The sequence below is a fragment of the Verruconis gallopava genome (genome assembly GCF_000836295.1).
Source record: "Verruconis gallopava strain CBS 43764 unplaced genomic scaffold supercont1.12, whole genome shotgun sequence".
Taxonomy (NCBI): Eukaryota; Fungi; Ascomycota; class Dothideomycetes; order Venturiales; family Sympoventuriaceae; genus Verruconis; species Verruconis gallopava.
In genome coordinates, this window is record NW_015622148.1 from 678,859 (window position 1) to 701,494 (window position 22,636).

General features: G+C 51.2%; 8 protein-coding genes across 8 annotated transcripts; 5 read left to right on the forward strand and 3 right to left on the reverse strand.

Moving 5' to 3' along the window:
• Window positions 1-649: 649 nt before the first annotated feature.
• Window positions 650-2,685, forward strand: PV09_04441 (uncharacterized protein; the record flags this gene model as incomplete). The annotated part of the gene is made up of 4 exons (XM_016357785.1): window positions 650-815; window positions 868-1,323; window positions 1,398-2,417; window positions 2,668-2,685. The coding sequence occupies 4 exons, from the start codon at window positions 650-652 to the stop codon at window positions 2,673-2,675; spliced, it is 1,650 nt and encodes a 549-aa protein (XP_016214577.1). The 3' UTR covers window positions 2,676-2,685.
• Window positions 2,686-5,161: 2,476 nt separating this feature from the next.
• On the forward strand, window positions 5,162-7,577 carry PV09_04442 (uncharacterized protein). The gene is made up of 4 exons (XM_016357786.1): window positions 5,162-6,031; window positions 6,098-6,253; window positions 6,316-6,438; window positions 6,532-7,577. Exons 1-4 carry the CDS (start codon window positions 5,912-5,914, stop codon window positions 7,045-7,047), a joined length of 915 nt encoding a protein of 304 aa, XP_016214578.1. The 5' UTR covers window positions 5,162-5,911; the 3' UTR covers window positions 7,048-7,577.
• Window positions 7,578-8,000: 423 nt separating this feature from the next.
• PV09_04443 (uncharacterized protein) lies at window positions 8,001-10,263 on the reverse strand. The gene is made up of 4 exons (XM_016357787.1): window positions 9,860-10,263; window positions 9,401-9,755; window positions 9,092-9,320; window positions 8,001-9,032 (listed from the first exon to the last, which is right to left on the reverse strand). Exons 1-4 carry the CDS (start codon window positions 10,053-10,055, stop codon window positions 8,292-8,294), a joined length of 1,521 nt encoding a protein of 506 aa, XP_016214579.1. The 5' UTR covers window positions 10,056-10,263; the 3' UTR covers window positions 8,001-8,291.
• A 173-nt stretch (window positions 10,264-10,436) lies between these two features.
• Window positions 10,437-12,626, reverse strand: PV09_04444 (protein transporter SEC61 subunit alpha). Its single transcript, XM_016357788.1, has 5 exons — window positions 12,329-12,626; window positions 12,102-12,258; window positions 11,712-11,993; window positions 11,045-11,653; window positions 10,437-10,987 (listed from the first exon to the last, which is right to left on the reverse strand). The coding sequence occupies exons 1-5, from the start codon at window positions 12,404-12,406 to the stop codon at window positions 10,680-10,682; spliced, it is 1,434 nt and encodes a 477-aa protein (XP_016214580.1). The 5' UTR covers window positions 12,407-12,626; the 3' UTR covers window positions 10,437-10,679.
• Window positions 12,627-12,991: 365 nt separating this feature from the next.
• On the forward strand, window positions 12,992-13,672 carry PV09_04445 (uncharacterized protein; the record flags this gene model as incomplete). The annotated part of the gene is made up of 2 exons (XM_016357789.1): window positions 12,992-13,205; window positions 13,272-13,672. 2 exons carry the CDS (start codon window positions 12,992-12,994, stop codon window positions 13,670-13,672), a joined length of 615 nt encoding a protein of 204 aa, XP_016214581.1.
• A 965-nt stretch (window positions 13,673-14,637) lies between these two features.
• PV09_04446 (uncharacterized protein) lies at window positions 14,638-15,669 on the forward strand (the record flags this gene model as incomplete). The annotated part of the gene is made up of 1 exon (XM_016357790.1): window positions 14,638-15,669. The coding sequence occupies one exon, from the start codon at window positions 14,638-14,640 to the stop codon at window positions 15,667-15,669; it is 1,032 nt and encodes a 343-aa protein (XP_016214582.1).
• Window positions 15,670-18,209: 2,540 nt separating this feature from the next.
• PV09_04447 (uncharacterized protein) lies at window positions 18,210-19,735 on the forward strand. Its single transcript, XM_016357791.1, has 3 exons — window positions 18,210-18,664; window positions 18,733-19,383; window positions 19,457-19,735. Exons 1-3 carry the CDS (start codon window positions 18,338-18,340, stop codon window positions 19,616-19,618), a joined length of 1,140 nt encoding a protein of 379 aa, XP_016214583.1. The 5' UTR covers window positions 18,210-18,337; the 3' UTR covers window positions 19,619-19,735.
• Window positions 19,736-20,484: 749 nt separating this feature from the next.
• Window positions 20,485-22,420, reverse strand: PV09_04448 (uncharacterized protein). The gene is made up of 2 exons (XM_016357792.1): window positions 21,509-22,420; window positions 20,485-21,305 (listed from the first exon to the last, which is right to left on the reverse strand). Exons 1-2 carry the CDS (start codon window positions 22,277-22,279, stop codon window positions 20,724-20,726), a joined length of 1,353 nt encoding a protein of 450 aa, XP_016214584.1. The 5' UTR covers window positions 22,280-22,420; the 3' UTR covers window positions 20,485-20,723.
• Between the last annotated feature and the right edge of the window lie 216 nt (window positions 22,421-22,636).

A 22,636-nucleotide genomic window follows, 5' to 3' on the forward strand; every position in this document is an offset into this window, starting at 1 on the left:
CGATTCGGGTTCCCAAGCTTTTGACCAATGGGCCTTCGATAGCAGCTTGCGGTTTGCTCGCACTGATCAACACCTGTTTCCATTGAGACATAGCTCCGTTCGTTTGGTGATGGTTCTCTCTCAAGTTGAAGCTGATATCGAGGCCTTGCCCACCTCAATAAGCATTTTCATCAGTTAAAAAAAAAGTTCAGTTCACATTTGTGCGAATTCTTCTGATATTCTCGGCCCTCTCCGCTGTTCTCCACGCTTGAGGCCCGATGCAATGTCTGAACCCACGTACATAATTTGAAACAAGCATGATTGCTTACGCGCTGCCTGCGGGGCAGCCTTCTTCTGTAGTTTTTACATCCATCAACTTCTTAAAACTTAGCTTGACGTTGGTCACAGATAATCGTAAAGTTTGCTACTAAGCTCTCTTAGATGACCGTGTTGTGCGAGGTGTGTAAGCGCATCGAGCTGCGCTCAGGAGGTACGCGCTCTAATAGAGTGAGGAAATCGCCCACACTACCTGAAGTTTTTGGACGCCAACACAGCTGCCACAAAACCCTTGACGTGTTTGAGGTATCAATTAAGCTAACAATTCGGTTCAGGTTCAAGTTCGGCCACTAAACATCATGTGAACGGACCATCTCTAGATAGGGCGGCAGAGATGGGATGTGTGCTGTGTCAAGGACTACGGCTCATGGCAGGCGGAGAGATCCCTACTTTAGAATCTCGCCTCTATTTAGAACTAGATAGCGATGGCGTGGGCCTAGCTCTACACGAGAAGAACAAAGGCTCTGCCAATCCACGTCTCATGGTTTACACGGACGAAGGTAGGATGCTGAGACGCGAAAGTCATTTGCATGGATCTCACGCTGGACATAGATGTGGAGGGACTCTATGGTCGTCATATCCCAGTGGATCCACATGATAACGCCTGCATGGAGATGCTGAAAGGTTGGTTCACCACGTGTGTCAATCACCATCGAGAGTGCCCTGCTCCCCGTGATTCGACCCTACCTACGAGAGTAATTGATGTTGGTCCATCTAATGGCTCAGAACAGCCACGTCTGTTGCTCACAGAAGGCAAGAGAGGTCAATGGATTGCACTAAGCCACCGTTGGGGGACAAATGTTTCACTGAAAACAACGTCGAAGAATCTGGATCATCATCGTCAGCTTATCGAATGGGACAGGCTATCAAAAACCTTCCAGGATGCTGTGTCGATAACTCGATTGCTCGGATTTAGGTACTTGTGGATCGATAGTTTATGTATCCTTCAAGATCGCATGGAAGACTGGAAAATAGAGTCGGTAAAAATGCGTGATGTGTACAAGAACTGTACGTTCACCATTTTTGCATATTAGTGGCTATTTTTTCATCTCTTCACATGGAGCCGTGCTGATCGAACTTAGGCACATTGAATATCGCTGCAGCACATCCTCAAAGCGCCACGTCGGGAATACTGGCCAATCGCCGGCCAGTTATCGACGATGGAAATCCATACATGGTTCCATCTTTCGCTGGCGTGGAGTTACCATTTACATCTCCAGCAGGGAAGACATTCAAGGTCAAGGTTCAAAAGTATCCACAGCCAGGAGCCACTCATCGCGAGTCTAGAAGCAATTGCCTCGTGTCGCGAGGCTGGGTCATTCAAGAGTTCTCCTTATCCCCACGGACTGTAACCTGGACAGAGGAGCAAATGACATGGCAATGTGTAAACTATTGGGCAGAGGAATATGATAGGCGCATGTTTCAGATGCAAACGCTGCACATTCGGCAGCCCAGGCTAACGAAGCAGCTAATACGTCTAGATCCATTTGGTGTTTCAAATAGAGAGGTTTACGACGTGTGGTTGATGACCTTAAATGCATACTTAGCGCGTTCTCTAACGTTCGAGTCGGATGCGCTACCAGCTATCTCAGGCGTCGCACAGGAGGTCCAGAGAATTACAAGCGATACTTATTTGATGGGCCATTGGCAGGGCGACTTTTGCAATGGCTTGTTATGGTTTTTACATAGACTACCTAGGTGTATTATTACGTCAATTGCTCCATCGTGGAGTTGGGTATCCCGTAGGTACGATGATCTCGCTCCGATAGGGTTCGAAAGTGGACGTTGGTTTGCAGTAAGCATAGTCAATTATGTTTCGCAGATTACACGGGTCAGAGAGTACGCGAAAAATAGGAAGTATTTTACTGAGTTCTCGTGTAGGGAAAGTAGGGAGATCATCAATTCCGGCCTGCGCCTTCTCAAGCAAGAACTTCAGATCCTGAAGATCGAAAATGAAGCTGCGCATGGTTCTGACCAGATCCGCCGTATTCGAATCAGCGCTCCCATGAGGCCTTCACCGGTAGGCATGAATGCTGACAGGCCGACAAAAGGTGAACTAGGCGTTTGGTCAGATAATTGCTGGCTGGTGAGCGAGAAAAGCGGTAAATACACATACCTATCGTACGAGAAAACCAATTTTCACTACTGTTGCTGCCGACTAGGGGGCTATCACAAGACATGTTCGGAAAGACTCACGACGGCCACCACCTATTATGAACAGCCTTCGCGATAGCATCTCGTAAAACATTTGAGAAGTTCGATTAGAGCTAACCAGCTGGTCGGCAGATATAAGTTCGATACATTGGACTGCCTTGCTGATCCTAGCGACCTTGGAAATTTCTTGTTCTCCAGCCCTATAATGTGCCTTGCTGTAGGTACAACTACTGATTCGACCAGATCGGGTCTTCTGGTGAAGGAAGTCATTGATCGACCAGGCGAATATGTCCGAGTAGGATTCTTTGTAATGGAAATGAAATGGGAGAGTCAATTTGGGGAATGGTTGAGACGAGAAATTTTTCTCGTGTAGCTTGTGTGTATCACATAGCCCTCGCATCATCAGAATTCCTATGTGTGAACTTCAAAGCCAATATTCTGAACAGTAGCGGTGATTTTCTAGACTTGGGAAGTGGCGACGGCTTCATTGTTGGAAGAGGAATGTGAGGTATGCAGGCAGATTTTACGTGGATAATGAAGATTGTTGATCGATGATTGCTTTCGGAGTTACGTGTCATTGAATTCCCATCAATTAATCTCAAAGGTCCCCATGTCCAACATTGTTTTCCGTTTCCTCATGTATTTCAATCTTACCTACATGCTTCGGATCAATTTGGCCTGTTGAGTGAGACAAGAGAATAGAATAAGACAAAGATCATGGAACATATTGCCGCCAAAATGCACTGCTTCAGACCTGTGATTGGGTTTAGAATGGGTAGTCAAGGTTGAACCAGCTTGGGTGTCACGAAGGTTGTATCCCCATAGGGTCAAGGCTAGAGCCAAACTGTATATTAGGAACCAAGGTAAATTTGCAGTAAATCAAAAGATCAGCTCTTTGGAAATTCAAGAGAGACCCAATGGTAATTATGAGCACAGATACGACCTAAGTGCTTTTGCATTGGGAAATTTAATGTAGCAGGAGACAATTGTGTTGTCATTATTGCGCTGACAGAGCTCCTTGGCACTGCATTAGATGATAGTTTGGCTCAAAACAATAAGATCTGATGTGTGAAAGCATGCGAGTTATGGCGTACAATCCATCCTAGCTAGGACATTGCTATTATTTCCTAATAGCATGCGATTTCTAGCTGTCCGATGGCTGCAGTCAAGGCTCGTCATTGCTAGCATTGTCAGATGGGTTCACGTTGGTTCAGATCTTTGAAAAAAATTTCACCCAAAAGGAACCAGCTTTAAAGATCTCATTTAAATTTTATATTCGGGGTTTTGGCTGAGTATTAAATCTTCGTCGTCAGTAATACGTGTTCGAGAATGTCCTTGTCGGCAAAATGGCCAAGGAAACCATGGCAACACAAGTCTCTAGAAATCTGCCCATGCTCAGTCGCGACTTGGAGTCCGACTTCACTGCTCTATGCCACCAAAGGATGGACGATAGAGAGGACGTATGTGGAAAGAGAAGCCTCGGCCGAGATCTTGCTTGGAAGCCTCATCAAAGCGAGCAACGATTGAACCGGCTTTTCATGGCACACAGTTACCGAAAGTATTTAAACGATGTCTTTCTTCAAAGAGGAGATTTGCGAAGGGGACGGTGATGCAAATGAACTTGGGCTGTGTCAAGGGCTGGCGAGTAGGTTATAGCTGGCCTGCTAGGTTGCGGCCTCACGCATGCCGCAAGCATAGCATGACGTTTTCACGGCGAGCGACGATCGGCTTTTGATAGGCGCGATTGGGGGTCCCCGAGAAGATTTCCACGGACATAAAGTCGCGCAAAGAGATCGAAACAGCGACTCGGTTCGGGAGGGTTCCGGTTTTTCTATGCTGACGACGAGCCAAACGGGCTGTTTCAGCGGGGTTTGAGAGCAGGCACAACGTTTCAACAGCGAAGAGCGCGCTGCTTCTCAGAGTCGACGGCGGAAGAAGGGGACGAAAAAAATTGGACGATAAGGAAACGGGACACGGGGCAAAATAAAGCAGGAGAAACTGAGCCATCGAAGTGAGAGATTCTGAGCCCTATGGTCATGGCGCTCGCGGTTTTGTTTCTCATCGTAGCGTGGTGTAGCTCAAACATGCTTTTGACGGTGTCCGCGTGTCGAAACGTCTGATTATATGGAGAAGCCAAGCGTGGCTCTGACAGGGCCGTAGAAAGTTGGCTGATCGTGATTGTTTCCAGCTTCGGGCGAGACCTGGATACGTAGACAGTCCTGTCAGCGTCGTCGAGGATACGTATCGCTCAGCTCGGGAACAGCAGATGAGCAGCAATTTGAGCGTGAGATGAGGTGGGTGGCAATGTCCCCAAATGGGTTTAGCGCATGCCAGCCTTACCTCCTGCGGGATGCTAATTAAAGGAACGCAGTGGAGACGCAGCACGAAGACAGCGCGGAAAGACACTGGAAAGGTCTTTTCTGTCCAAGAGACCGCCAGCGCTGCTCATCGCGAACCCATCGAGAGATGAACGGTGGTTGAAGCAAGCATGAAAGAGGCGCGGCTTGCTAGATTCGGGCACAGTTTGCTTGTGAGACGGGGAACGGATGGCTGAGAAACGCCGAAACGACGCCCGGCAGGCGATGATTTCGGGGGTTTGAAGTGGACCAACGTCCTTCTGCGGGCTCTCTTTTCGTAAACTTGCGTGCTGTTGACGCATATCCCTGTTTTGCTCCTCGTCTGCCCTGGGGCGTTTTCCTTCTCCCTTGAGGTCAGCCCTGAGCCCCAAGAGGAGCAAAACCCGGAGCGGCGAAAAGCAAAGGCCAGTCAGTCGTCTCTCCCTAACCGCGACTCTCGTACGCTCTCACACTCTTCTCAACCTTCTTGGATTCTTCCCCGGCTCCGTTCAACCACGACCAATTGTCGCCTTCTTACGCTCTTTTGATATCCTCGTCTGGTGCGCCCTCTACTTTTCGCTCTTGCTCTTCTCGACTTCTTTACCTGTCCCCACAGTCGGGGCGCCTATCGCACTGCGCTTCCATCGCTGTGTTCGTGGAACCTGAGACGCAGCAACCGCAGAAATCCCCTCCTTGCGCGAGATACTTTTCTTCTCCTCCATTTGCTGTTGTCTTGCCTGGGCCTTGACCAGAACACCGGAATTGCGTGTGCGTCTCTCGCCCAGCAAGCAACCAGGCGCTGCCCTTCTGTCTTGCTTTCGAACCACTCGAATCGGCGCCGCACGAGCAATCCCAACCCATTCTCGTCGCCATCCTTACTCAGAGCCTCGTTTCCCACCCCTTGGACCACCTCAAACAACTTGGTACTTGCGCAAGAATCGGCCACCAGCTCCTCCCTCCACGATTTCGGCCGAAACAACCTGAGCACCACCTATCTACTGGTCCTTCTCCTCGTATCGTCACTGTTCGCGTCGTTGCAGTTCGGCTCCCTTTTACCTCTAAACTCATCTTTCTGAATAAGAGGCGTCTTGCCGTGCACACATTGAATGTCGTTTCGGGCTCCCAGCTCTTTCGGTAAAATGGATCGGTACAGCCCTGAGCCACGATTTAGCATCTCGAGAATCATTGGAGACCCCTTTGCACTGGCTACCATTAGTATCGCTATTGTAAGTCTCCTGGGTGCCGCCCTCATTTGGCTGTTGAAGGGAACCAACTAACATGCTGCGGAATAGCTTGCATGGCTGATCGCATTCATTTCATCCGTTATTAGCGACGTTAAGGAGACATATCCCAACTTCGCGTGGTGGGCGCTCGTCTACACTTTCTTCTGCATCATCGGTGTCCTCGTCACCGTCGCTTCCGACGCAGAGCAGACGTACAATGTTGCCGTAAGCACCTACTTTCAAGTAGACTCTTGAAGGCTCAGATAGCTCACATTAGCATACACCAGATCGTAGGCTTTCTCGCGGCAGGCCTGGTCTTTACCACCTCTTCCGTCAACTCGCTGGTCTACTCTTCCAGCGGTGCTAAAGAAGCCGCTGCTGCCGGCTTTATTTTGCTTTCCATGGTAGCTGTACGTTTGGGTCCCTAAACCAACAAAGAAATAACGAAATATAAAAGTAAAAAAAGTCCCGAGTGCCTTGCGATACTAATTGAATACTATTAGATCGTCTGGATATTCTACTACGGCTCCAAACCCAGCGCGGCGCACCGCACCTATGTCGACTCCTTCGCCTTGCACAAAGAGAAGCCTTCATCTCGCGCCTCACGAGGCGTTTCAAATGCTTACATGGGCGGTGGAATCAGTGGTGGCCTAGGGAATCGGCCCGACACATCGTCCCAGGCGCCGCAGATGTACACTTCTGCGCAATTGAATGGTTTCGAGACGTCCAGCCCGGTCACCGGTTTCCAGGGCGGCCCTGTTGGTGGCATGTCGCGCAACTCGGCGTCCGTGGGCCCCGCGACAACCGGCGCACCTACTGAGGCAGGCACTATCGAGTATCCGTACAAAGCTAAGGCGATTTACAGTTACGAGGCCAATCCGGACGACGCCAATGAGATCAGCTTTACCAAGGGCGAGAAGTTGGAAATCAGCGACGTCAGTGGGAGATGGTGGCAGGCACGCCGCGAGGCAACGGGCGAGACGGGCATCGCGCCTAGCAATTACCTTATTCTGCTATGAAATGCCCGGATCCTGCTCTCTCCGGATCTGTGCGACGACACGAAGTTTTCTCGCCTAATCCCTTCTCTTTCCATGGTAGCCGACGGTTGCAGCACTGCATGTCTGAAGAGCCGCAATCTTGACGCATATAACTGGCCTGTGAGCCTGAGTGTACGAGAGTTGTTCAATGACATGGAGTTCCTTCATGAAGCGGGTGTGTTTCATGACGCTTATTCAAATCCATTCGACTTGGTTTTCTGGGACGGAATACCCACGCACGTTCTTGTTTATTTTGCGGACACAGAAACTACCACGAAAGGCTGGCAGCTAGCTCGCATGTCGTATAGAATGCAACGCAAGGTGGCGATTTGTGGAGACCTCATTCCTGGATGTGTTCTTGTAGTGACTACCCGCCTTCCATAGTTACAGATCGACGAATATATCATTACTCTCAGATATTGAGATTGTGAGGAACGTTGACATCACATACAACAGTGATTGATAAGAGTTTTATTTAGAAAAGAAGATCCTATGTGTGCTCATGTGCTTTTCTGGAAGAGTGTGTATACTCCTCCGAATGTCACCTATCCGATCCCATTCATGGCGATGTTAAGAGTGAAGGAGGTTTTTCTAATCAACGCTCGCAGCATTGAACAGATGCCCTTGTTAGAACGCGTGTTTTCCATTCTCGTCAACAGATGACTACGCACTGATATCGTATCATAGAGAGGAGCGGCTTTTCAGCTGACGAGAAAGCCAAGCATTGAGCTGACGCGAGAAAGGGTTGAGTCGTACAATTCATCGGTCATGCGTTCTATTGCTCTCGTCGGCTCTGGGATCACAAGGAGACTTTTCGGTGTAATCCCAAAATGTCTGGATCACGTACAAAGGCCCATCTTGGCTTCATAATTGTATGCCGTTACAAGTAGAATGAAAAAAATAAATCAATCGAATTCCCAATCATTCAAATTCGACGCATTAGGAATGCCACTACTCTGGTTGACTGGCCAATGACTTGGCCGTAGTTTGTTTATGAAAAGGTCACAAGAACTTATCCACCAATTGAAGCATTGATGACATGAACGTCATGCTCGGTCACAATACCCACGATGTATCTAAATGATGCGCTAATATGCCAGGATTCATCCCCTCGCAGTATGCCCTCTAAAGCTCCGTATACACATAATTCTAACGCTCCGAGACTCCATACACTACGTCTATTCAAAACATGGTACTTCCTGTAAGCTAGATCATCCATCCTCCGCTCAATGGCTGGCATGGAAAAAAATGTTCATCGTCAAACACACAATCATTACCAACACCCCGTAGACGGCAAGGGCCAAGCTCAGCTTTCGCAACAGCGCCTCCTTCCACTGCCTCTTGCTTACCAAGCTGCCGACACTCCGCACGCTACGCAGACTCGTCCTCACCGACACGCTGCCTTCGTCTGAATCGTAGTCGTCCTCGTCGTCGGACTTGAGCAGCCTGTGCTTGTGTGGGGAGTCCGGATCGGAGATCTTGTAGTAGAACAGACCGGGCAGAATGAAGGAAATGGACGTAGAGCCTGTGGATCCTACGTAGGCAAGCACGGCCTCGAGGCTATGCACCGTCATGGCGACAATGTACGACAGGACTATGATGATGGTCGTGATGACCGCGAATCTCGCGTCGCTCATCTCGCTGCCTTCTTCTCTGCGTGCCCTAGGTTCCTCGCGTGACCGTCCAGGCCGCCACTTGAGCACCGCGTCCACACTGGCGCGGCAAGGGTGTACTTGCAGGGGATAGCTGAACATGACGAGCACAACGATCGCAGCGCGGCCAATGGTGGATGGCACAGCAGGCGGATACATGGCGACAATGTTGCCGGCAATGTTATCGCCATACGAAAGATATCCTGTTATGGCGACGAGGATGTAAATGCTGCAAGCCGTTCCAATGGAGGCGACCACCACTGCAGTTGTGCGGAAGTGCGAGTTGTTCGATATCTCATTGAGGATGGAAAACATCTAGGTCGATACTGGTTAGCAGCTAAGCCGGATGAAGCTGGGGTTTTTAACATTCGTACATTTTGGTGGCACGTGTATGCAAAGACGATGACGGGAAAACTGGCCAGGGCTTGTACGGGGCCTTGCCAGGTGAAGACGTGGATTTCGCCTCGGTCAACTAGTGTGTCGCCCTTGATGAAGTGGGCTAGGACGAGTATGATGAGATATCCGATGGCCACCAAAGCGATGACGGATGTATATTTGAGCGAATCTAGACGACGCAAAAATGACAACGGTATAACGATGAGCCTAATTTCTCCACATCAGTGCCTGTGTCTCTCTTCTCAAAACGCACTAGGAAAAAGTAGAGAAGAAGAAGCAGAACATACATGAAGGCGGTGATCCAAAAATGTCGATCGACGAGATATCCTATCTCACCAGCACTTTCTCTGAAGCCAAGCACGACACCAGGCATCAGGTCCCCGATGATGATCAGATAGCTGATGCCCACGCCAAAGCACTTGATCGCGATCGCGGCGTCGAACAGAACGGCCGCGTTCGGGTACGTCAGCTGGCTCAGCGCAAAGAACGACGAGTGGCCGCGTTCGAGGTAGCGCGCGCACTTCGTCTGCAGGTACAGACCGAACCCGGAGCACAGGCCGGACCATATTATCACGAAGGTGCCCAGGAGAATGCCCATCTGCGAGAGGGCGCGGGGCATAGCAAGCACGCCGGCTCCGACGACTTTTGGCGCGCAACATGTCGACGTCAGCAAACTCAAGACTCTCTCACGCTTCTCCTTGCCCAGGTCCGCCGACGAGAGCGGGCAAGCCGGGACGAAAACCTACTCGTGTTCACCAAGTTGATCACACTCGATATCCAGCTCGCCTGTCCGCCGCCGCTGAACGTGAGATCCCTCCGCTTCCTGCCCGGCTTCTTGATCCGCACGCCGCCACCGTTCGCCGCTCGCCTGTTCTCCCTGTTCACTCGTTGTTCCAGCGCATCGATGTCATCATCCTGAATGACAGCGCTGTATGAAGGCATTCTCTGCTTTTCTTGTTCACGTTCGTCCGCGCTACTGCCTGGAGAGGGGGTGGGAACCTGTAGGTTACGCTCTTCCACCCCAACTGGCTATACCTGCATTTGATGTCCGTCGACTGCACTCCTTGTGTAGTGCGTGGAGTCCAGTGGATAGAGAGCGCCGCTGCAAGAAACTTGAGAAGAGAGAAAGGTTGGCGGTTGGTTGTTAGCGAGCAAAAGCATCTACGTCAAACCGTTCAAACCGAGCGCTGTCCCCGTTACGTTGATCATGTCGTGCGCTAACACCCAAAGGGGAAAGCGACTGAGCGGAGAGCTTCGTTCATCCCCGTGGACGATACGTATCGTTTCCTTGTCCTGTCCTGTGAAATAATTATTCATTTCTTGTTGCCTTTCATTTTTCTTATCTTCTTTGTCGGGTACTGCTTAGGGGAAGAAAAATTAGGACGAGCAACCAAGCGTCATCCAATTTCATCAAGAATTTCCTAGATGACATTTTCGTTTGCTAGTTGCTAGAAGTATACAACTTCCGTCTCAGGTACTTTCGTCTCCGGACGGCCCTCCATGTTCGACTCTACGTTTACACCCTTTCTTTGATCCCCATTCCTCTACATCCACTTGGTTGGAAACTTAGTTCACAACCATGCCCTTCAGGCCAGGCATATCACCCTCCTTTGCCGCGATTTCGAAGTAACCATAGATGATCGTCACAGCTAGAAGAATGCTCGTGCCACTGCCCAGAGCACCCATCAAGTCCGAAACGACAGACAAAAGACCAATGACGGCACCACCAAATGCCGCAGCCGTGGGGATGACACGCTTGAGTTCGCGATACATGGACTGGTCTCTGTGACCGGCCATGACGAGGCCTTGCTCCTTCAGTTGTTTAGCGACATCACGTGGTGCAGAGCCAGAGACCTCGATCCATGTCTTGGAGACTATCATACCATTAGCTTCGTTGCTCAAACGGACTTCAAAACAGGGTAGCATCTTACAAAGAGCACAGGCGGTGGTCATGAAGATGAGGTACACAATGGTGTGGATTGGATCAGCAAGTGCTTCGCGGAAGGATAGGGGTGGCGAAATGAAGTACGCGAGACCCTGGGTGGCATGCAGCTGGCTGCCATAGCCTTCACGCGTCTCCCAGACACCGATCAGACGAACAAGCAAGTTCTCGGAGAAGCGAGAGTAGAGCATCTGCGAGATCAAAAACAGGTTGCTAGCCAGGGCCGATTGCAGCATGATGGGCATGTTGCTGGTGTAGAAGAGACGAATGGGATAGGAGCCTCTCATGCCGCGCTGGCGGTCCGACTTGACGGGAAGCTCAACGCGGAAGGACTGCAAGTAGATGACAGCGGCGAAGATCACCAGTGTAGAGAGGAGGTTAGAAATGTTGGGCAGGTTAGAACGGAAGAAGGCCTCGCGGAGGGCAAGTGGTTTGTTGGGCCAAGTGATAAGGAGGTGGACAAGGGCGAGAATGGCACCCTCAAATTCAGGGCCGCGACCAGTGTTAACCGTCATCGGTGAGAAAGACTTCCACAGAATCTGCTCGCACACGTTTGTGGCGATGAAGAGTGAGATACCGCTGCCGAGACCATAGCCCTCTTTACTTAAGTGTCAGTACGGAGCCAAACTTGGGAGAAAGCAGCCAGGGATACGCACTTTGGAGGAGTTCGTCCAGGAGAATGACGATCAAACCAGCAATGACGAGCTGGATCGTCAAGAGAATACAAATACCCAAGCCCAGCTCGGATGGTGGGCCATACAGACCAGACGCGACGTACACGCACGCTTGTCCGAAGCTCATCAAGAGAGCAAGCAATTTCTGCGCAGTTTGGTACAACTCCCTATCACTCTTGAGGTTCATGTCGATGTCAAGAATGTGCGTGCCGGCGAGCAATTGAAAAACGGTGCCCGAGGTGATAATTGGTGTAATACCCAGCTCTACATCGCGAGTCAGTATGATTCGTTTTCAACCGAGAGACGTCTTCGGAAACGAAGCAATTGGCAGGATTGGTGTTGAAGGTGCAGAAAGTCTAGGGTCAAGCTTACCCATAAGTGTTCCGCGGTTGGACGCCATGATTGTACGCAGCCAGGCCAGGGGATCAGATGAATCGCTGGAGACGATGCCGTAGAGGGGCAGCTGGCTCATGACGAGGAAAATAAGGAGGGTAAGACCGGTCCATGTTAGCTTCTGCTGAAATGGAACCTGTTGAACGCGTAGTGTCAGCGACTAATTGCATAGACACAATGCATGGTAAGATGTGTGATGCAAGTACCTTGGTCTCTGGAGACTGGATCTCTGGCAGAAAAGGCGTGAAAGGCTTCACGAGATCTAGAAAGCGAAGGCCAGACATGGCGAGGGAAATGGCTTCAAGCCAAGCGGACAATTAGGAAGAGAGGACCAAGAGGGTGTGTCAATGGAGAGAAGAACGAAAAGGAAGAAGAAGAAGGAGGAGGAAGTGGTGAGGAGGACGGTAAGATGGAGGTGGTAATGGATGTGGTGGCTAATATTTAATTTGGGAAAGGAGCAGTTGCTTCTTTGCTTCTAACTTGCTTAGGTAAGTTAGTGGTCAGTGATGCTACGTGACCTCAAGTCCAGCCAAGAACGCGCAAAAGACCACCTGGCGAAGCGCAGGCAAGGCCACCAAGGAATCAAGGCTAAAAGGCCAAAAGGCTAAAAGGAGCTAAGGTGACAAGGCATACAGGCGACAAGGCATGCAAAGAAAGAAGGCGTCAAGGCCTCCTAGTGCTAAGGCTCCGAGCCCGTTTCGTCCGTCCTTGTGCGCCAGCTCTGTCCGGGCATCGCGTGTGTCCAAACGAACAGTTGGATTGGAACGAACAAATTGAACCCCCCACCTCGAAGGGCAGTCGAAACACTGAGGCACGGATTCTTCTTGCGATACGGCATCTTTGGGGGATCGTGGCGTCGACCCTGCACCATGGACACGCTTCCGCCAGAAGAGCTTCTCGTGCATACTCTGGACCTTCTTGAATACCGCCTCCACAGGTTGGAATTCATGTTTAACGGTGGCGATGAAGACTCGCCCCAGCTTCCCAAGGGCGTTACCGTATCCGATCGTATAGACAAGCTACAAAAGTCGCTGGGTCAGCTTGCTGCACGGTCGAGAACCGTGGAACAATTGCTTAAGCTTCGTATGTGCTCGGGCCCACTCCCCAATCATAGACTTCCAGTACGGCTCTTGCTAAAACAGTGAGCAGAATCGCAGCAACCGGAGTTGTTCCAACCCGCGGATTCGGAGGACGAGGCTGGCGGCGACGGGCCAGACGAAGAACAAAAGCTCTCTCTCGTCCTTTCGGAAGCCCCTAGCTATCTAGCGACGGCAAGCCAGCTCCGCTCGCTGCAAGACATACCGCTCCCTCCCACGGAGTCTTTCACACAACTCGTTTCCCAGGCACCACGTTTCGCAGGTATAATGGCCGTGCAGGATCAGCAAGCGAGAGATATTGCCGAGCTGAGGATCCGCAGCGCACTACTCGTCGCACGCTGGTACGAGGTTCAAATCTTGGGTTTGGGGCGATGCTGGGCAGATTGGGAAGAGCGCATGAGAGGCATAGAGAGGGGTGTTGGAAGAGCAGAATCGCGGAGCGAGGCCGATTGAATAATTCCATCAACTACGGAAGCACTTCTTGAACCTTGCCATCTCCGACTTGGGTCGAGCGAGACGAGCCTGTTCTTCCATTGCCTGCCTGGTACGGCTCGCTAGCCCCAACCTATTTCAGACGTTCTCCTGCGGATGGCGAAGAGTCTTCTCGACTCCAATGGCGGCTAGTGTCCGGGCTGATTCTTCCACCAAGAATGCTGCTGCAAAGTCATCTTGTCGGATCGTCCAATGGAAGCTTGCAAGGCTGAATATCATGTGACATGTGGAGACCTCGTTTGGAGAGTCAACCGAGGCTCATGTCCACGCTGCACGTCTCTTGCTCCAGCACGACTATACTCGTGCAACCCCAAAATATAGTCTCCGCATCTGCACTCCGCACGTCATTCATTCCTGCAGCCATGCGATAAGCGGAGATGATCTAAGAACATGTAAGACTGGTGCTAATTCCTTCGAGCACGTCATCCTTCAAAACTTTCTTTCAATCTAGCGTTGCATGTGTGATTTTGAGACCTGGTGAACCGCCTGCAATTTTTGAGCCCTACTCTGTCAATTAGTTCTTCTTATTTTAACCAGTCGGATGAGCCACGGCTAATGTGGGTGAAGCAACGTATGCTGAGAAATCGAATCAACACTCAGGCCACCATGGGATCCGTTGCAGAGTATGAACAGTTGCTTGCAAGAGCGTGCTCTGGCAACAATGCAGAGAACGTAGCATGCGCCGTGGTCATAACGGCCGACAGCAATGGTCAGCGCTCAAGCATATCCTCGTCACCTTTCCTTGAACTACCTTGTTGACCTTGACTGTCGCAGGACATGTACTGCACAGATTTGCGGCAGGAACTACAACTTTGTCGAACCATTTCGACGCCGTTGCGACGAGCGCAGGTAGTGCAGATGCTCTTTCCAAGTCTGTGGAGTTTGGCCCTGACACTCTTTGTTGGATCGCCTCCTGTACCAAAGTAATGGCTTCCGTTGCCGCACTGCAGTGCGTGGAACGCGGCCTGTTCACCCTCGACGAACCAGTGGAACGCCTTCTCCCTGAGCTCAAGAGCCCACAGATTCTTCTCAAGATTGACGAGAAGAAGGGCCCAACGTTAAAGCCAGCCACCAAAAAGATCACCCTTCGCCAGATGCTGACCCATAGCAGTGGGCTGAGCTACGAGTTCACGCACCCAAAGATGTTCATTTGGCGTCGCTGGTTCCTAAAGCAGAGCAAAGAGAACTATCGACTAACCAAGTCGACTGACCCCGCGGAGGCGTATCAAGCCCCTTTACTTTTCGAGCCAGGCGAGGGATGGGCCTACAGCACAGGTATTGACTGGGCCGGAGTGATGGTCTCCCGCGCGACTGGCTTGAGCCTGGAAGAGTACATGCGCAAGAACATCTGGGACCCTCTGGGGATGAGCTCCACGACCTTCTATCCAGAGAGGTATCCGGAGCTTCTTCCACGATTGGCAGCCATGGCAGTGCGGGATGACAACGGAAAACTGTCTCGTGGCGTGGAGAATCCGCTTAAGGCGTACATGGGTGTCCGCGAGGGTGGAGGTGGCGGATGCTTCAGCACTGCGAACGACTACATCAAATTCCTCTCGGCGCTGTGCGCGGAAAAATGCCCCATCCTGAAGGAGGAGACCCGAGAGCTAATGTTCAGCCCCAACCTTTCGCCAGCGGCCAAGAAGGGCTTGATGCAGATTCACGCGTCGCCGGAAGCCTTTGGCCTCGCAGGCAACGTGCCGATCGGAACGGACCTCGATTATGGGCTCGGCGGCATTATCAACGTGGAAAAGGTCCCATCCACCGGCAGGGCGGCAGGGACCATGCAGTGGGGCGGACTCCCGAACCTCATGTGGTTTGTCAACCGTGGCGATGGAATTTGCGGTGCATACTTCAGCCAGCTGCTACCCAGCGGGGATAAGAGAAGCTTCGAGCTTTACGAGATGTACGAGAGGGCCGTGATGAGAGAATTCAGAAGTGGAGGGCGAGGGCGCCTGTGAATTCTGCGGACTAGTCGTCGAGAAATAGATGAACTTTTCAAATGGCCGAGTCTCCTTCCTTGGGAAGTAAACTTCTTGTGACCTGCCGTTTCGGAGATTCACCAGCTCGTTCGCCTTGGTCGTTGGCTGGACGTCCAGAGCCGAACCTTGTCCCCACACGCACCGTTCTTCATCTATATGGAGCTGTCTGCTTCAAAGCCAGCCTCGATTAAGTCATCATCATCAAGTTTCACTTGAGGCACGTTTTCACGACCGATGCATAATACTTTTACTCATTTTGCACTCTCTTAACAATTCATGGGTATTGGTGCGTCCCATCGGACTGGCGACACGACTTTGTGTATACTTCATAAGACGTATCTGTGTCCTTCTTTGCAGAACGCCTGCCCAGATTGCCTTCTCGACCGTAGGTCCGCCGCAGCACGTCCTTGAAGATGTTAAAGGACTGAAGGTGAACGCGTTCAGAATGAATAACAAGATGACTCGCAAATTCTATTCTCCCTGCCAAGAAATTATTTAGAACGGGCGTCTTCATTCCTGTACACCGCGCAGACGACACTTCAACGTGTAATTCTGTTGATACTGATACATATTGCTTATATGTCCATGAGTACAAGCTCACTCCCAAGTTAAGACATTAATAAGCATGATTCTGGAAACTTGTTCTTAACTTGCTTTCCTGTCTTAAATATGAAGAACCGTCTGCTTTACAGATGCAATTCTGCGAAGAATGACTGGGTACCACCCACCTAACGACTTCAGCTATTCAATTATGCAAAATCACGACGTGACTTGATAAAGGTTGGTTGTTCCAACAGCCATGGGGGGATCTTCCATCCATCTACATCTCACGTATATAACCTGTTCCGTCCGTCAAAGTTCGACGACATCAAGTGGACGGAAAAGTGTCACGATAGATAGGGTTTGTCGGTGACGCCTTGTTGTGGCGAGTAATAAATACCCGATGCCCTAACATCCGCCTCGACATTCCTGGACGACGATCTTGCATCTGGTATAGTTTTTGTGTGTGCATTCGCCGGGAAGATTACAAGCCACGAGCCCTCGTTCTCTGCGCAATCTGAATAGGGCAGGCTTAAATATATCTAGAAAACCAGTGCTCTCTTACTGCCGTCGCTTGTTCAAACGACTCTGCCTTTTCCACTCTCCTCCGAAGCTTTCATCCACAATTCGAGCATCCGCTGAGCGGCGTTCCCTGCCCCGATGCATGCACCAACTGATAGAATAGTGAGCTATCAACGTCTGAGTCTGGACGACGAAGAATCTGTGGTTGGTGGAGACTACATTTATGATACGGATGATTACGACGACGTAGGAGATGACTTGGATGGGAAGAAAAAAAGCTGTTCAATGCCTGCGACCACGAAGAGGTGGACAAGAGGTGTTTCCCTTGCGGCAGTTATGATCATACTGCTACTCATCTCCCTTCGATCAAGTCTCGCAAAGCACCGCTCGGCTAGTTCGCGGTAGATACAAAGGACATGATGGGTACAGGTATATATTGTCTTCGTCACGCGAGACGGGCCAGCTCACAAAGTGGCAGACTGTCCGTCGCATTATTCCTCTAGCGCACGTTTATTTTCTTGGTGAGCTTCATAGAGGAGCCGAATCGAGGCGAGTTCTACAGCCAGAACGCGTAATTTCCAGCTGCAAAATACTCTCTCGCACACACATAATTGGTCAATGGGATCCATATAGAAAGGGAAGAAATGCATCGGCTCACACTAAGGTAGATTCACAGCCCAAGTGTATGCATTATTTTCATTTAGTAACAATCTTCGGGAGCATGATCGATGATTCTCGTGTTGTCAAGACCCACGGAGGAACGGATGAAGAGTAATGCTGGCCGAGATTTCAAGCTCATGGGGCCTTTTCTCTAACGAATGATCACATCGGAATACTGGAATGTATAGAATCGTGATTTCAGATCAAAAAAGCGGCTTCAGATCACGTATCCTGCTCAAAATTGATAACCCCTATTTTGACCCAGTAAGAAAAGTCGAAGGGTGATTCGAAAGATCGAAACTGCTTATGTACAAAGCCAATGCGTCTAACTCGACCCCGGAGTATCTCCTGTAGATATTTGGGGGGGCCTGAACTCGTCCTCAAAGACTCTGTCTGGAAGATCGCAACTGAGGTGGGCAAAGTTCTGTTCGAGCCGAGAGCTTGAATTAGTACGACAAAGCAAGCGGCAAAGAAAGACAAAAATCAGACTCCAGTCTAGTTCTAAACCGTCGCTGAAAAGCTCAGAGCCAACTTTATGGCAGGTGCTCCTTTTTTGGCGTCAGTGTACAACGACTAGTTTCAGAAGCGGTAAGAATTGAGACATGACGTGCGGGCACGAGCTCGTTCTTCAGTCCCTCGTACAATTGGTCCCATGTTCAGCGCCTTTCAGTTTACTTCAGCTGGTGGTTTCGATAGGTTGACCGAGCGAAGCATGGCCGGCGGACGGATGATGGGATCGCAAACCCGAGAAGTTCCCAGCTTTGTTCCCCGCTCCCTTGGAGATCCTCGGCGATATGATTTACCAGGGCGGCAAAGCTCGAACCGACGTACTCGAATAAATTGCATCCATGCAAAACGAGGGAGAGAATGGGTTTTTTCCACTGCGTCGAACACGTCTCACCGAATGCAATAACACTTCTTCACGATGTCGACTCAGCAGAAGAGCCGCCATGACCTGGACGACAAGGCGCTCGGCCAGTATCTCGTCACGCAAATACCGAGCATCAAATTGCCCGTCCTCTCGACCAAGATCGGCTATGGGCAGAGTAACCCGACGTACTTTGTCGACGACGCTGCGGGCGTGAGGTACATTCTGCGTAAGAAGCCATCGGGAACGATCATCTCTCCCGTCGCGCATCAGGTCGACCGGGAATACAGAGTTCTCAAAGCGCTCGGGACCGTAAACGGATTCCCGGTGCCCAAAGTATACTGCTTGTGTATGGATCCGAGCATCATCGGCACCGCGTTCTACGTGAGTCAACTCGAGTCTACACTGTGTCGTGTCTTTTCAAAACCAAGCACGTGGCTGACGCGGACCAGGTCATGGAATTCGTCAAAGGCCGCATCATCACGGATCCAGACCTGAAGACGTTACCCAAGGAGCAAAGACGGGCCGCTTGGATCTCGCTGGTGGAAACCCTGGCCTGGCTCCACAGCATCGATCCTGACAGCATTGGCCTCCAAGGCTTCGGCAAGAAGACGGGCTTCTACTTACGCCACTGCAATACTTTTTCACGGATCGAGGCGCAGCAGGCCAAGGTCAAGGACATCAAGACTGGCAAGGAGCTCGGCCGTGCGCATCCGCGATTCGACGAGGTCGTCGACTTCATCCGCCAGAACCTGCCGGGTGAGCGGGCGTCCATCGTCCACGGTGACTACAAGTTCGATAACGTAATCCTGCACCCCACGGAGCCCCGCGTCATCGCAATACTCGACTGGGAGCTGAGTACCATCGGCCACCCACTGATGGATGCCGTCTACGTCGTCGGCCCGTACTGGAACCGCGCAAGTGGAATCGGCAAGTCTGGCGGGCCAAGGGACGACCAAGGCGGCGTTGCCTACGACGACGAGAACCTAGAGGAGTCTGGCTTCCCGACCGAAAAGGAGCTACTGGACCGATACACCAAGATCACGGGCTGGGACCCGCGGAAGGACAAGTGGGAGGTCGCCAAAGTCTTCCACCTGATGAGAGTGAGTTACCGCGCCCGCGTTGGTCTTGACAGACGAAGAAGCCAAAGCTGACCAAACATCTTCCTCTACACAGGGTGCCACCATCAGCCATGGAATCCAGGCACGAACTATAAGCGGCCAAGCAAGCTCCGACTTCTCGCACCTGTATTTCGAGAACACGAAACGAGGACTTGAAGCCGCGCTTGCCAAAATAGAAGCCCTGAAGGCGGCGGAGCCGGCGACCAGCAGATTATAAACGTGGCATACGTCTGTTCGGCGTCTTAGAAAAAATATGAAAGGGAGAAAAAAAAAACAATAAATCCTCATTTTTATGTAGAAGACCGTATTGGTTTACAACTTTTCTCTGCTTCTGTTCTGCCGCTCACTCGACTACCAGCGCCGTCTGATTCGCATGATCAAAACCGGCCTTTTTCGATCTTCGGATCGCTGATACTTTCTAACGTATGGTGAAGATGAAGCTTGGCCTCTGAATCAACATGCCGCCCTTGAAAATGTCTGAAAAAGAAAATCAACGCGTCGGGAGGTTTTGTGGCGACGTTATCGACCGTATGCTCAGAAAAAAAAAGGAGGGAACAAAGCCTGATCCCGACGACGACGACGACGACGACGCCACTTGTTATCCTCTTCGCCGACCTCACACGAGCAGCGTCGTAATCTTGAACCGATCAACGTTTCCGACGTGTTTGCCTGTCGGCGCGAGTTCTGGTAGGTACGGACGCGACCTAGACGCAGGACTTGGTTTGCTCTGCACGCGAGAGACAGGCAGAGAGAGAGAGAGTCTTCTTCGTGGGAGCGGACTTTTGTCCCACGTCAGTTCCCACCTAATTCCCCGGATTGGACTCCTGTGTGCATGGCGCTCGGTAGATCCAGACAATCAAGCGTTTTTAAAAGAATGCGCGGCACAATCTGACGTGCAGCGCCCCATCTTGATCGTCCCCGTCCGCCCTGCGTCCGGCAGTGATCGAAAGGCTGCAGCGTGACCGTCATGCAATGCGACATTCCGAACGAAGACGTCGGACGTGATGAGACAAATACCAAGTTTGTTGAGACGTAGAGCTATGGCCTGAGACGTTCTCAAAGCCCTGCTTGCAACAGTTCGTGCTCCTTCTACATTGACCACATGCGCCACGTTAAAAAAGGAAAAAAAGGACCGTGGGAAAAACAGCCCAGACAGATGGGCCAGCACTAGATGGATGCAACTCGCGATATGAGATATAGTACAGAGCCCATGTCACAGGCACAAAGCGGACAGGTATAGATACATACATTGTACAGACGCCGGACACTTTGCCGACGCAACCCAGCTTTGATGCATACAGAAAAACGGTATGACGTTACTCTCATGACACGCTTGTAGGAATCTTAACCGTGCCTCTCTTCCGATCGTCATGCGGCACCCCGTATCTCCATCCGACTCCCCTTGGATCCCTGCCATCACGCCCAGCATCTTCTACACTAATGTCCTGGATCTTGAATTGCCACCGCCTTCCCTCATAAACTTTGGTAGTGGCCTTCTCCTTCGCAGCCTCACGCCGGGCTCTGGCTGCAAGTTCTTGCTTTTCCTTTTCGATGATGTCCCGCGTGAAAGCTTGCAGTTCGCTGTTCTTGGCTCCGTGTAGCCTGAACTTCTCAATGGCAAGGAGCTCGGGGTGCGGAATACGCTCATCGGGACTCTTGAGATTTGGGTGGAACGCCTTGGCTGCGTCTTCACGGGTGAATGTACGCGACTCAGGCACGGAGACGAAGGTCTGGTGTGTCGTTGCAGGGTGGACAGGAATCTCGTTGAGAGGCTCATGGGGTGGCTGTGGGCGCGGTTTGCCGGTAGAAGGAGATATATTCTTGGGATCCGTTGGGTCAATAAAGGGAGTTTGGGGGAGCATGTCGAGGACTGCGCGAGAGTAGGGAACGGCGAGAGGTTTGCCCTAGATGGTTCAAGTCAGTGACGACTCGTATGACTGTTTGATAAGAGCAGAAGAGGATGATGGCCGATCAGAGAGGCTCGCAAAGCATGTTTGTAACCATGTTGGTGTCTTAAAGACTAATCGAATTTTTTTGAATTGGGATCATCATAGAACGCAGTATTTTTTTTAATTGGAAAATGTAGCAAGATGTAAAATAGACTCACCTTCTTCACCCAATCGCGCTCCATCTGCTTCATCCGCACCACAGCACCGACACGCTCCATGCTGACGCCGAACAGGGTGCTGACCGTTCGCACGGTCATCTGGTCCCGGACGACCTTCAGATAGATCATCTCGCGCAGTTCCTCGCTGAGGACCGGCTGGCTCATGAAGGCCGTGTTGTTGGGGAATGGCCTCAGGTTCGGCCGTCTTTCCGGCTTCGCATTGGCAGTTTGATTTTTGGCCAGCAGGCGGCCAGCTTCGACCCTTGACGCTTCGTCCGCGTCGAATCGGGCAGCGGCATGTCTCGATATTGCCTCTGATATCTCCACGTCGCTGAGCCCATCGGCCAATGACTCAGCCAGAATGCTAGGCGTCAGACCTTCGTGCTTCTGCCGGTAGGCCTGGATCGCTTCGTCGGACAGGTCGTGCTCCTGCTTAAGCTTCTCAACAGCGGCAGCGTCTTCCCACGGGTCCGAAGCTTCCGCCTCTTGCCCAAAACCGTCGCCACTTTGTTCACCAGCGGAGGGTGAAACGTCATCTTCCTCGCCTCTCCGAAAGGATAGATAGTTTGTCTGTCCTCTGCGCGGCCGCATGTAGCGTCTACCTTCGGTAGCGGCCCATTCCTTGGCCGCCTGTCTCCTCTCTTCAAAAGACTCGTACTTTATGCCACGTATCTGCTGAAAGATGCACGTCGAGCGCCGACATGACTGTGATGAAGCCAGAATGGACGAACCAATCGAGGACGCAGACTGCAACAATTGACGTCGAGACATGCTGTGTCACAAGCACCGGGATGACGACCGGCGCCAGGAAGATACGAGCGAGACCAAAGGACACAAAAAGGAAGTGGACGCCGAAGGCGCAATGATGTCGATGGAATTGGCGTGATGAGCTTTCTTCCCCCTACGCCGACGAGGAAAAAAGCTGAAAGCTGTGAAATGTCTCCGCACAGACCAAACTTGGCACGATAAACACGTGATCATCCACATCATTACGGTCACGTCAAGTCAACGTTAACTGCAAAGGAATTAGAGTAAAATGCGTGCTCCGCAGCATGCACGATTAGATCGGTATCGTCACCAGTTATGGTGCGGTGTCTCATCGTGCGACCTGTGTAAAAAAAGTTCGTA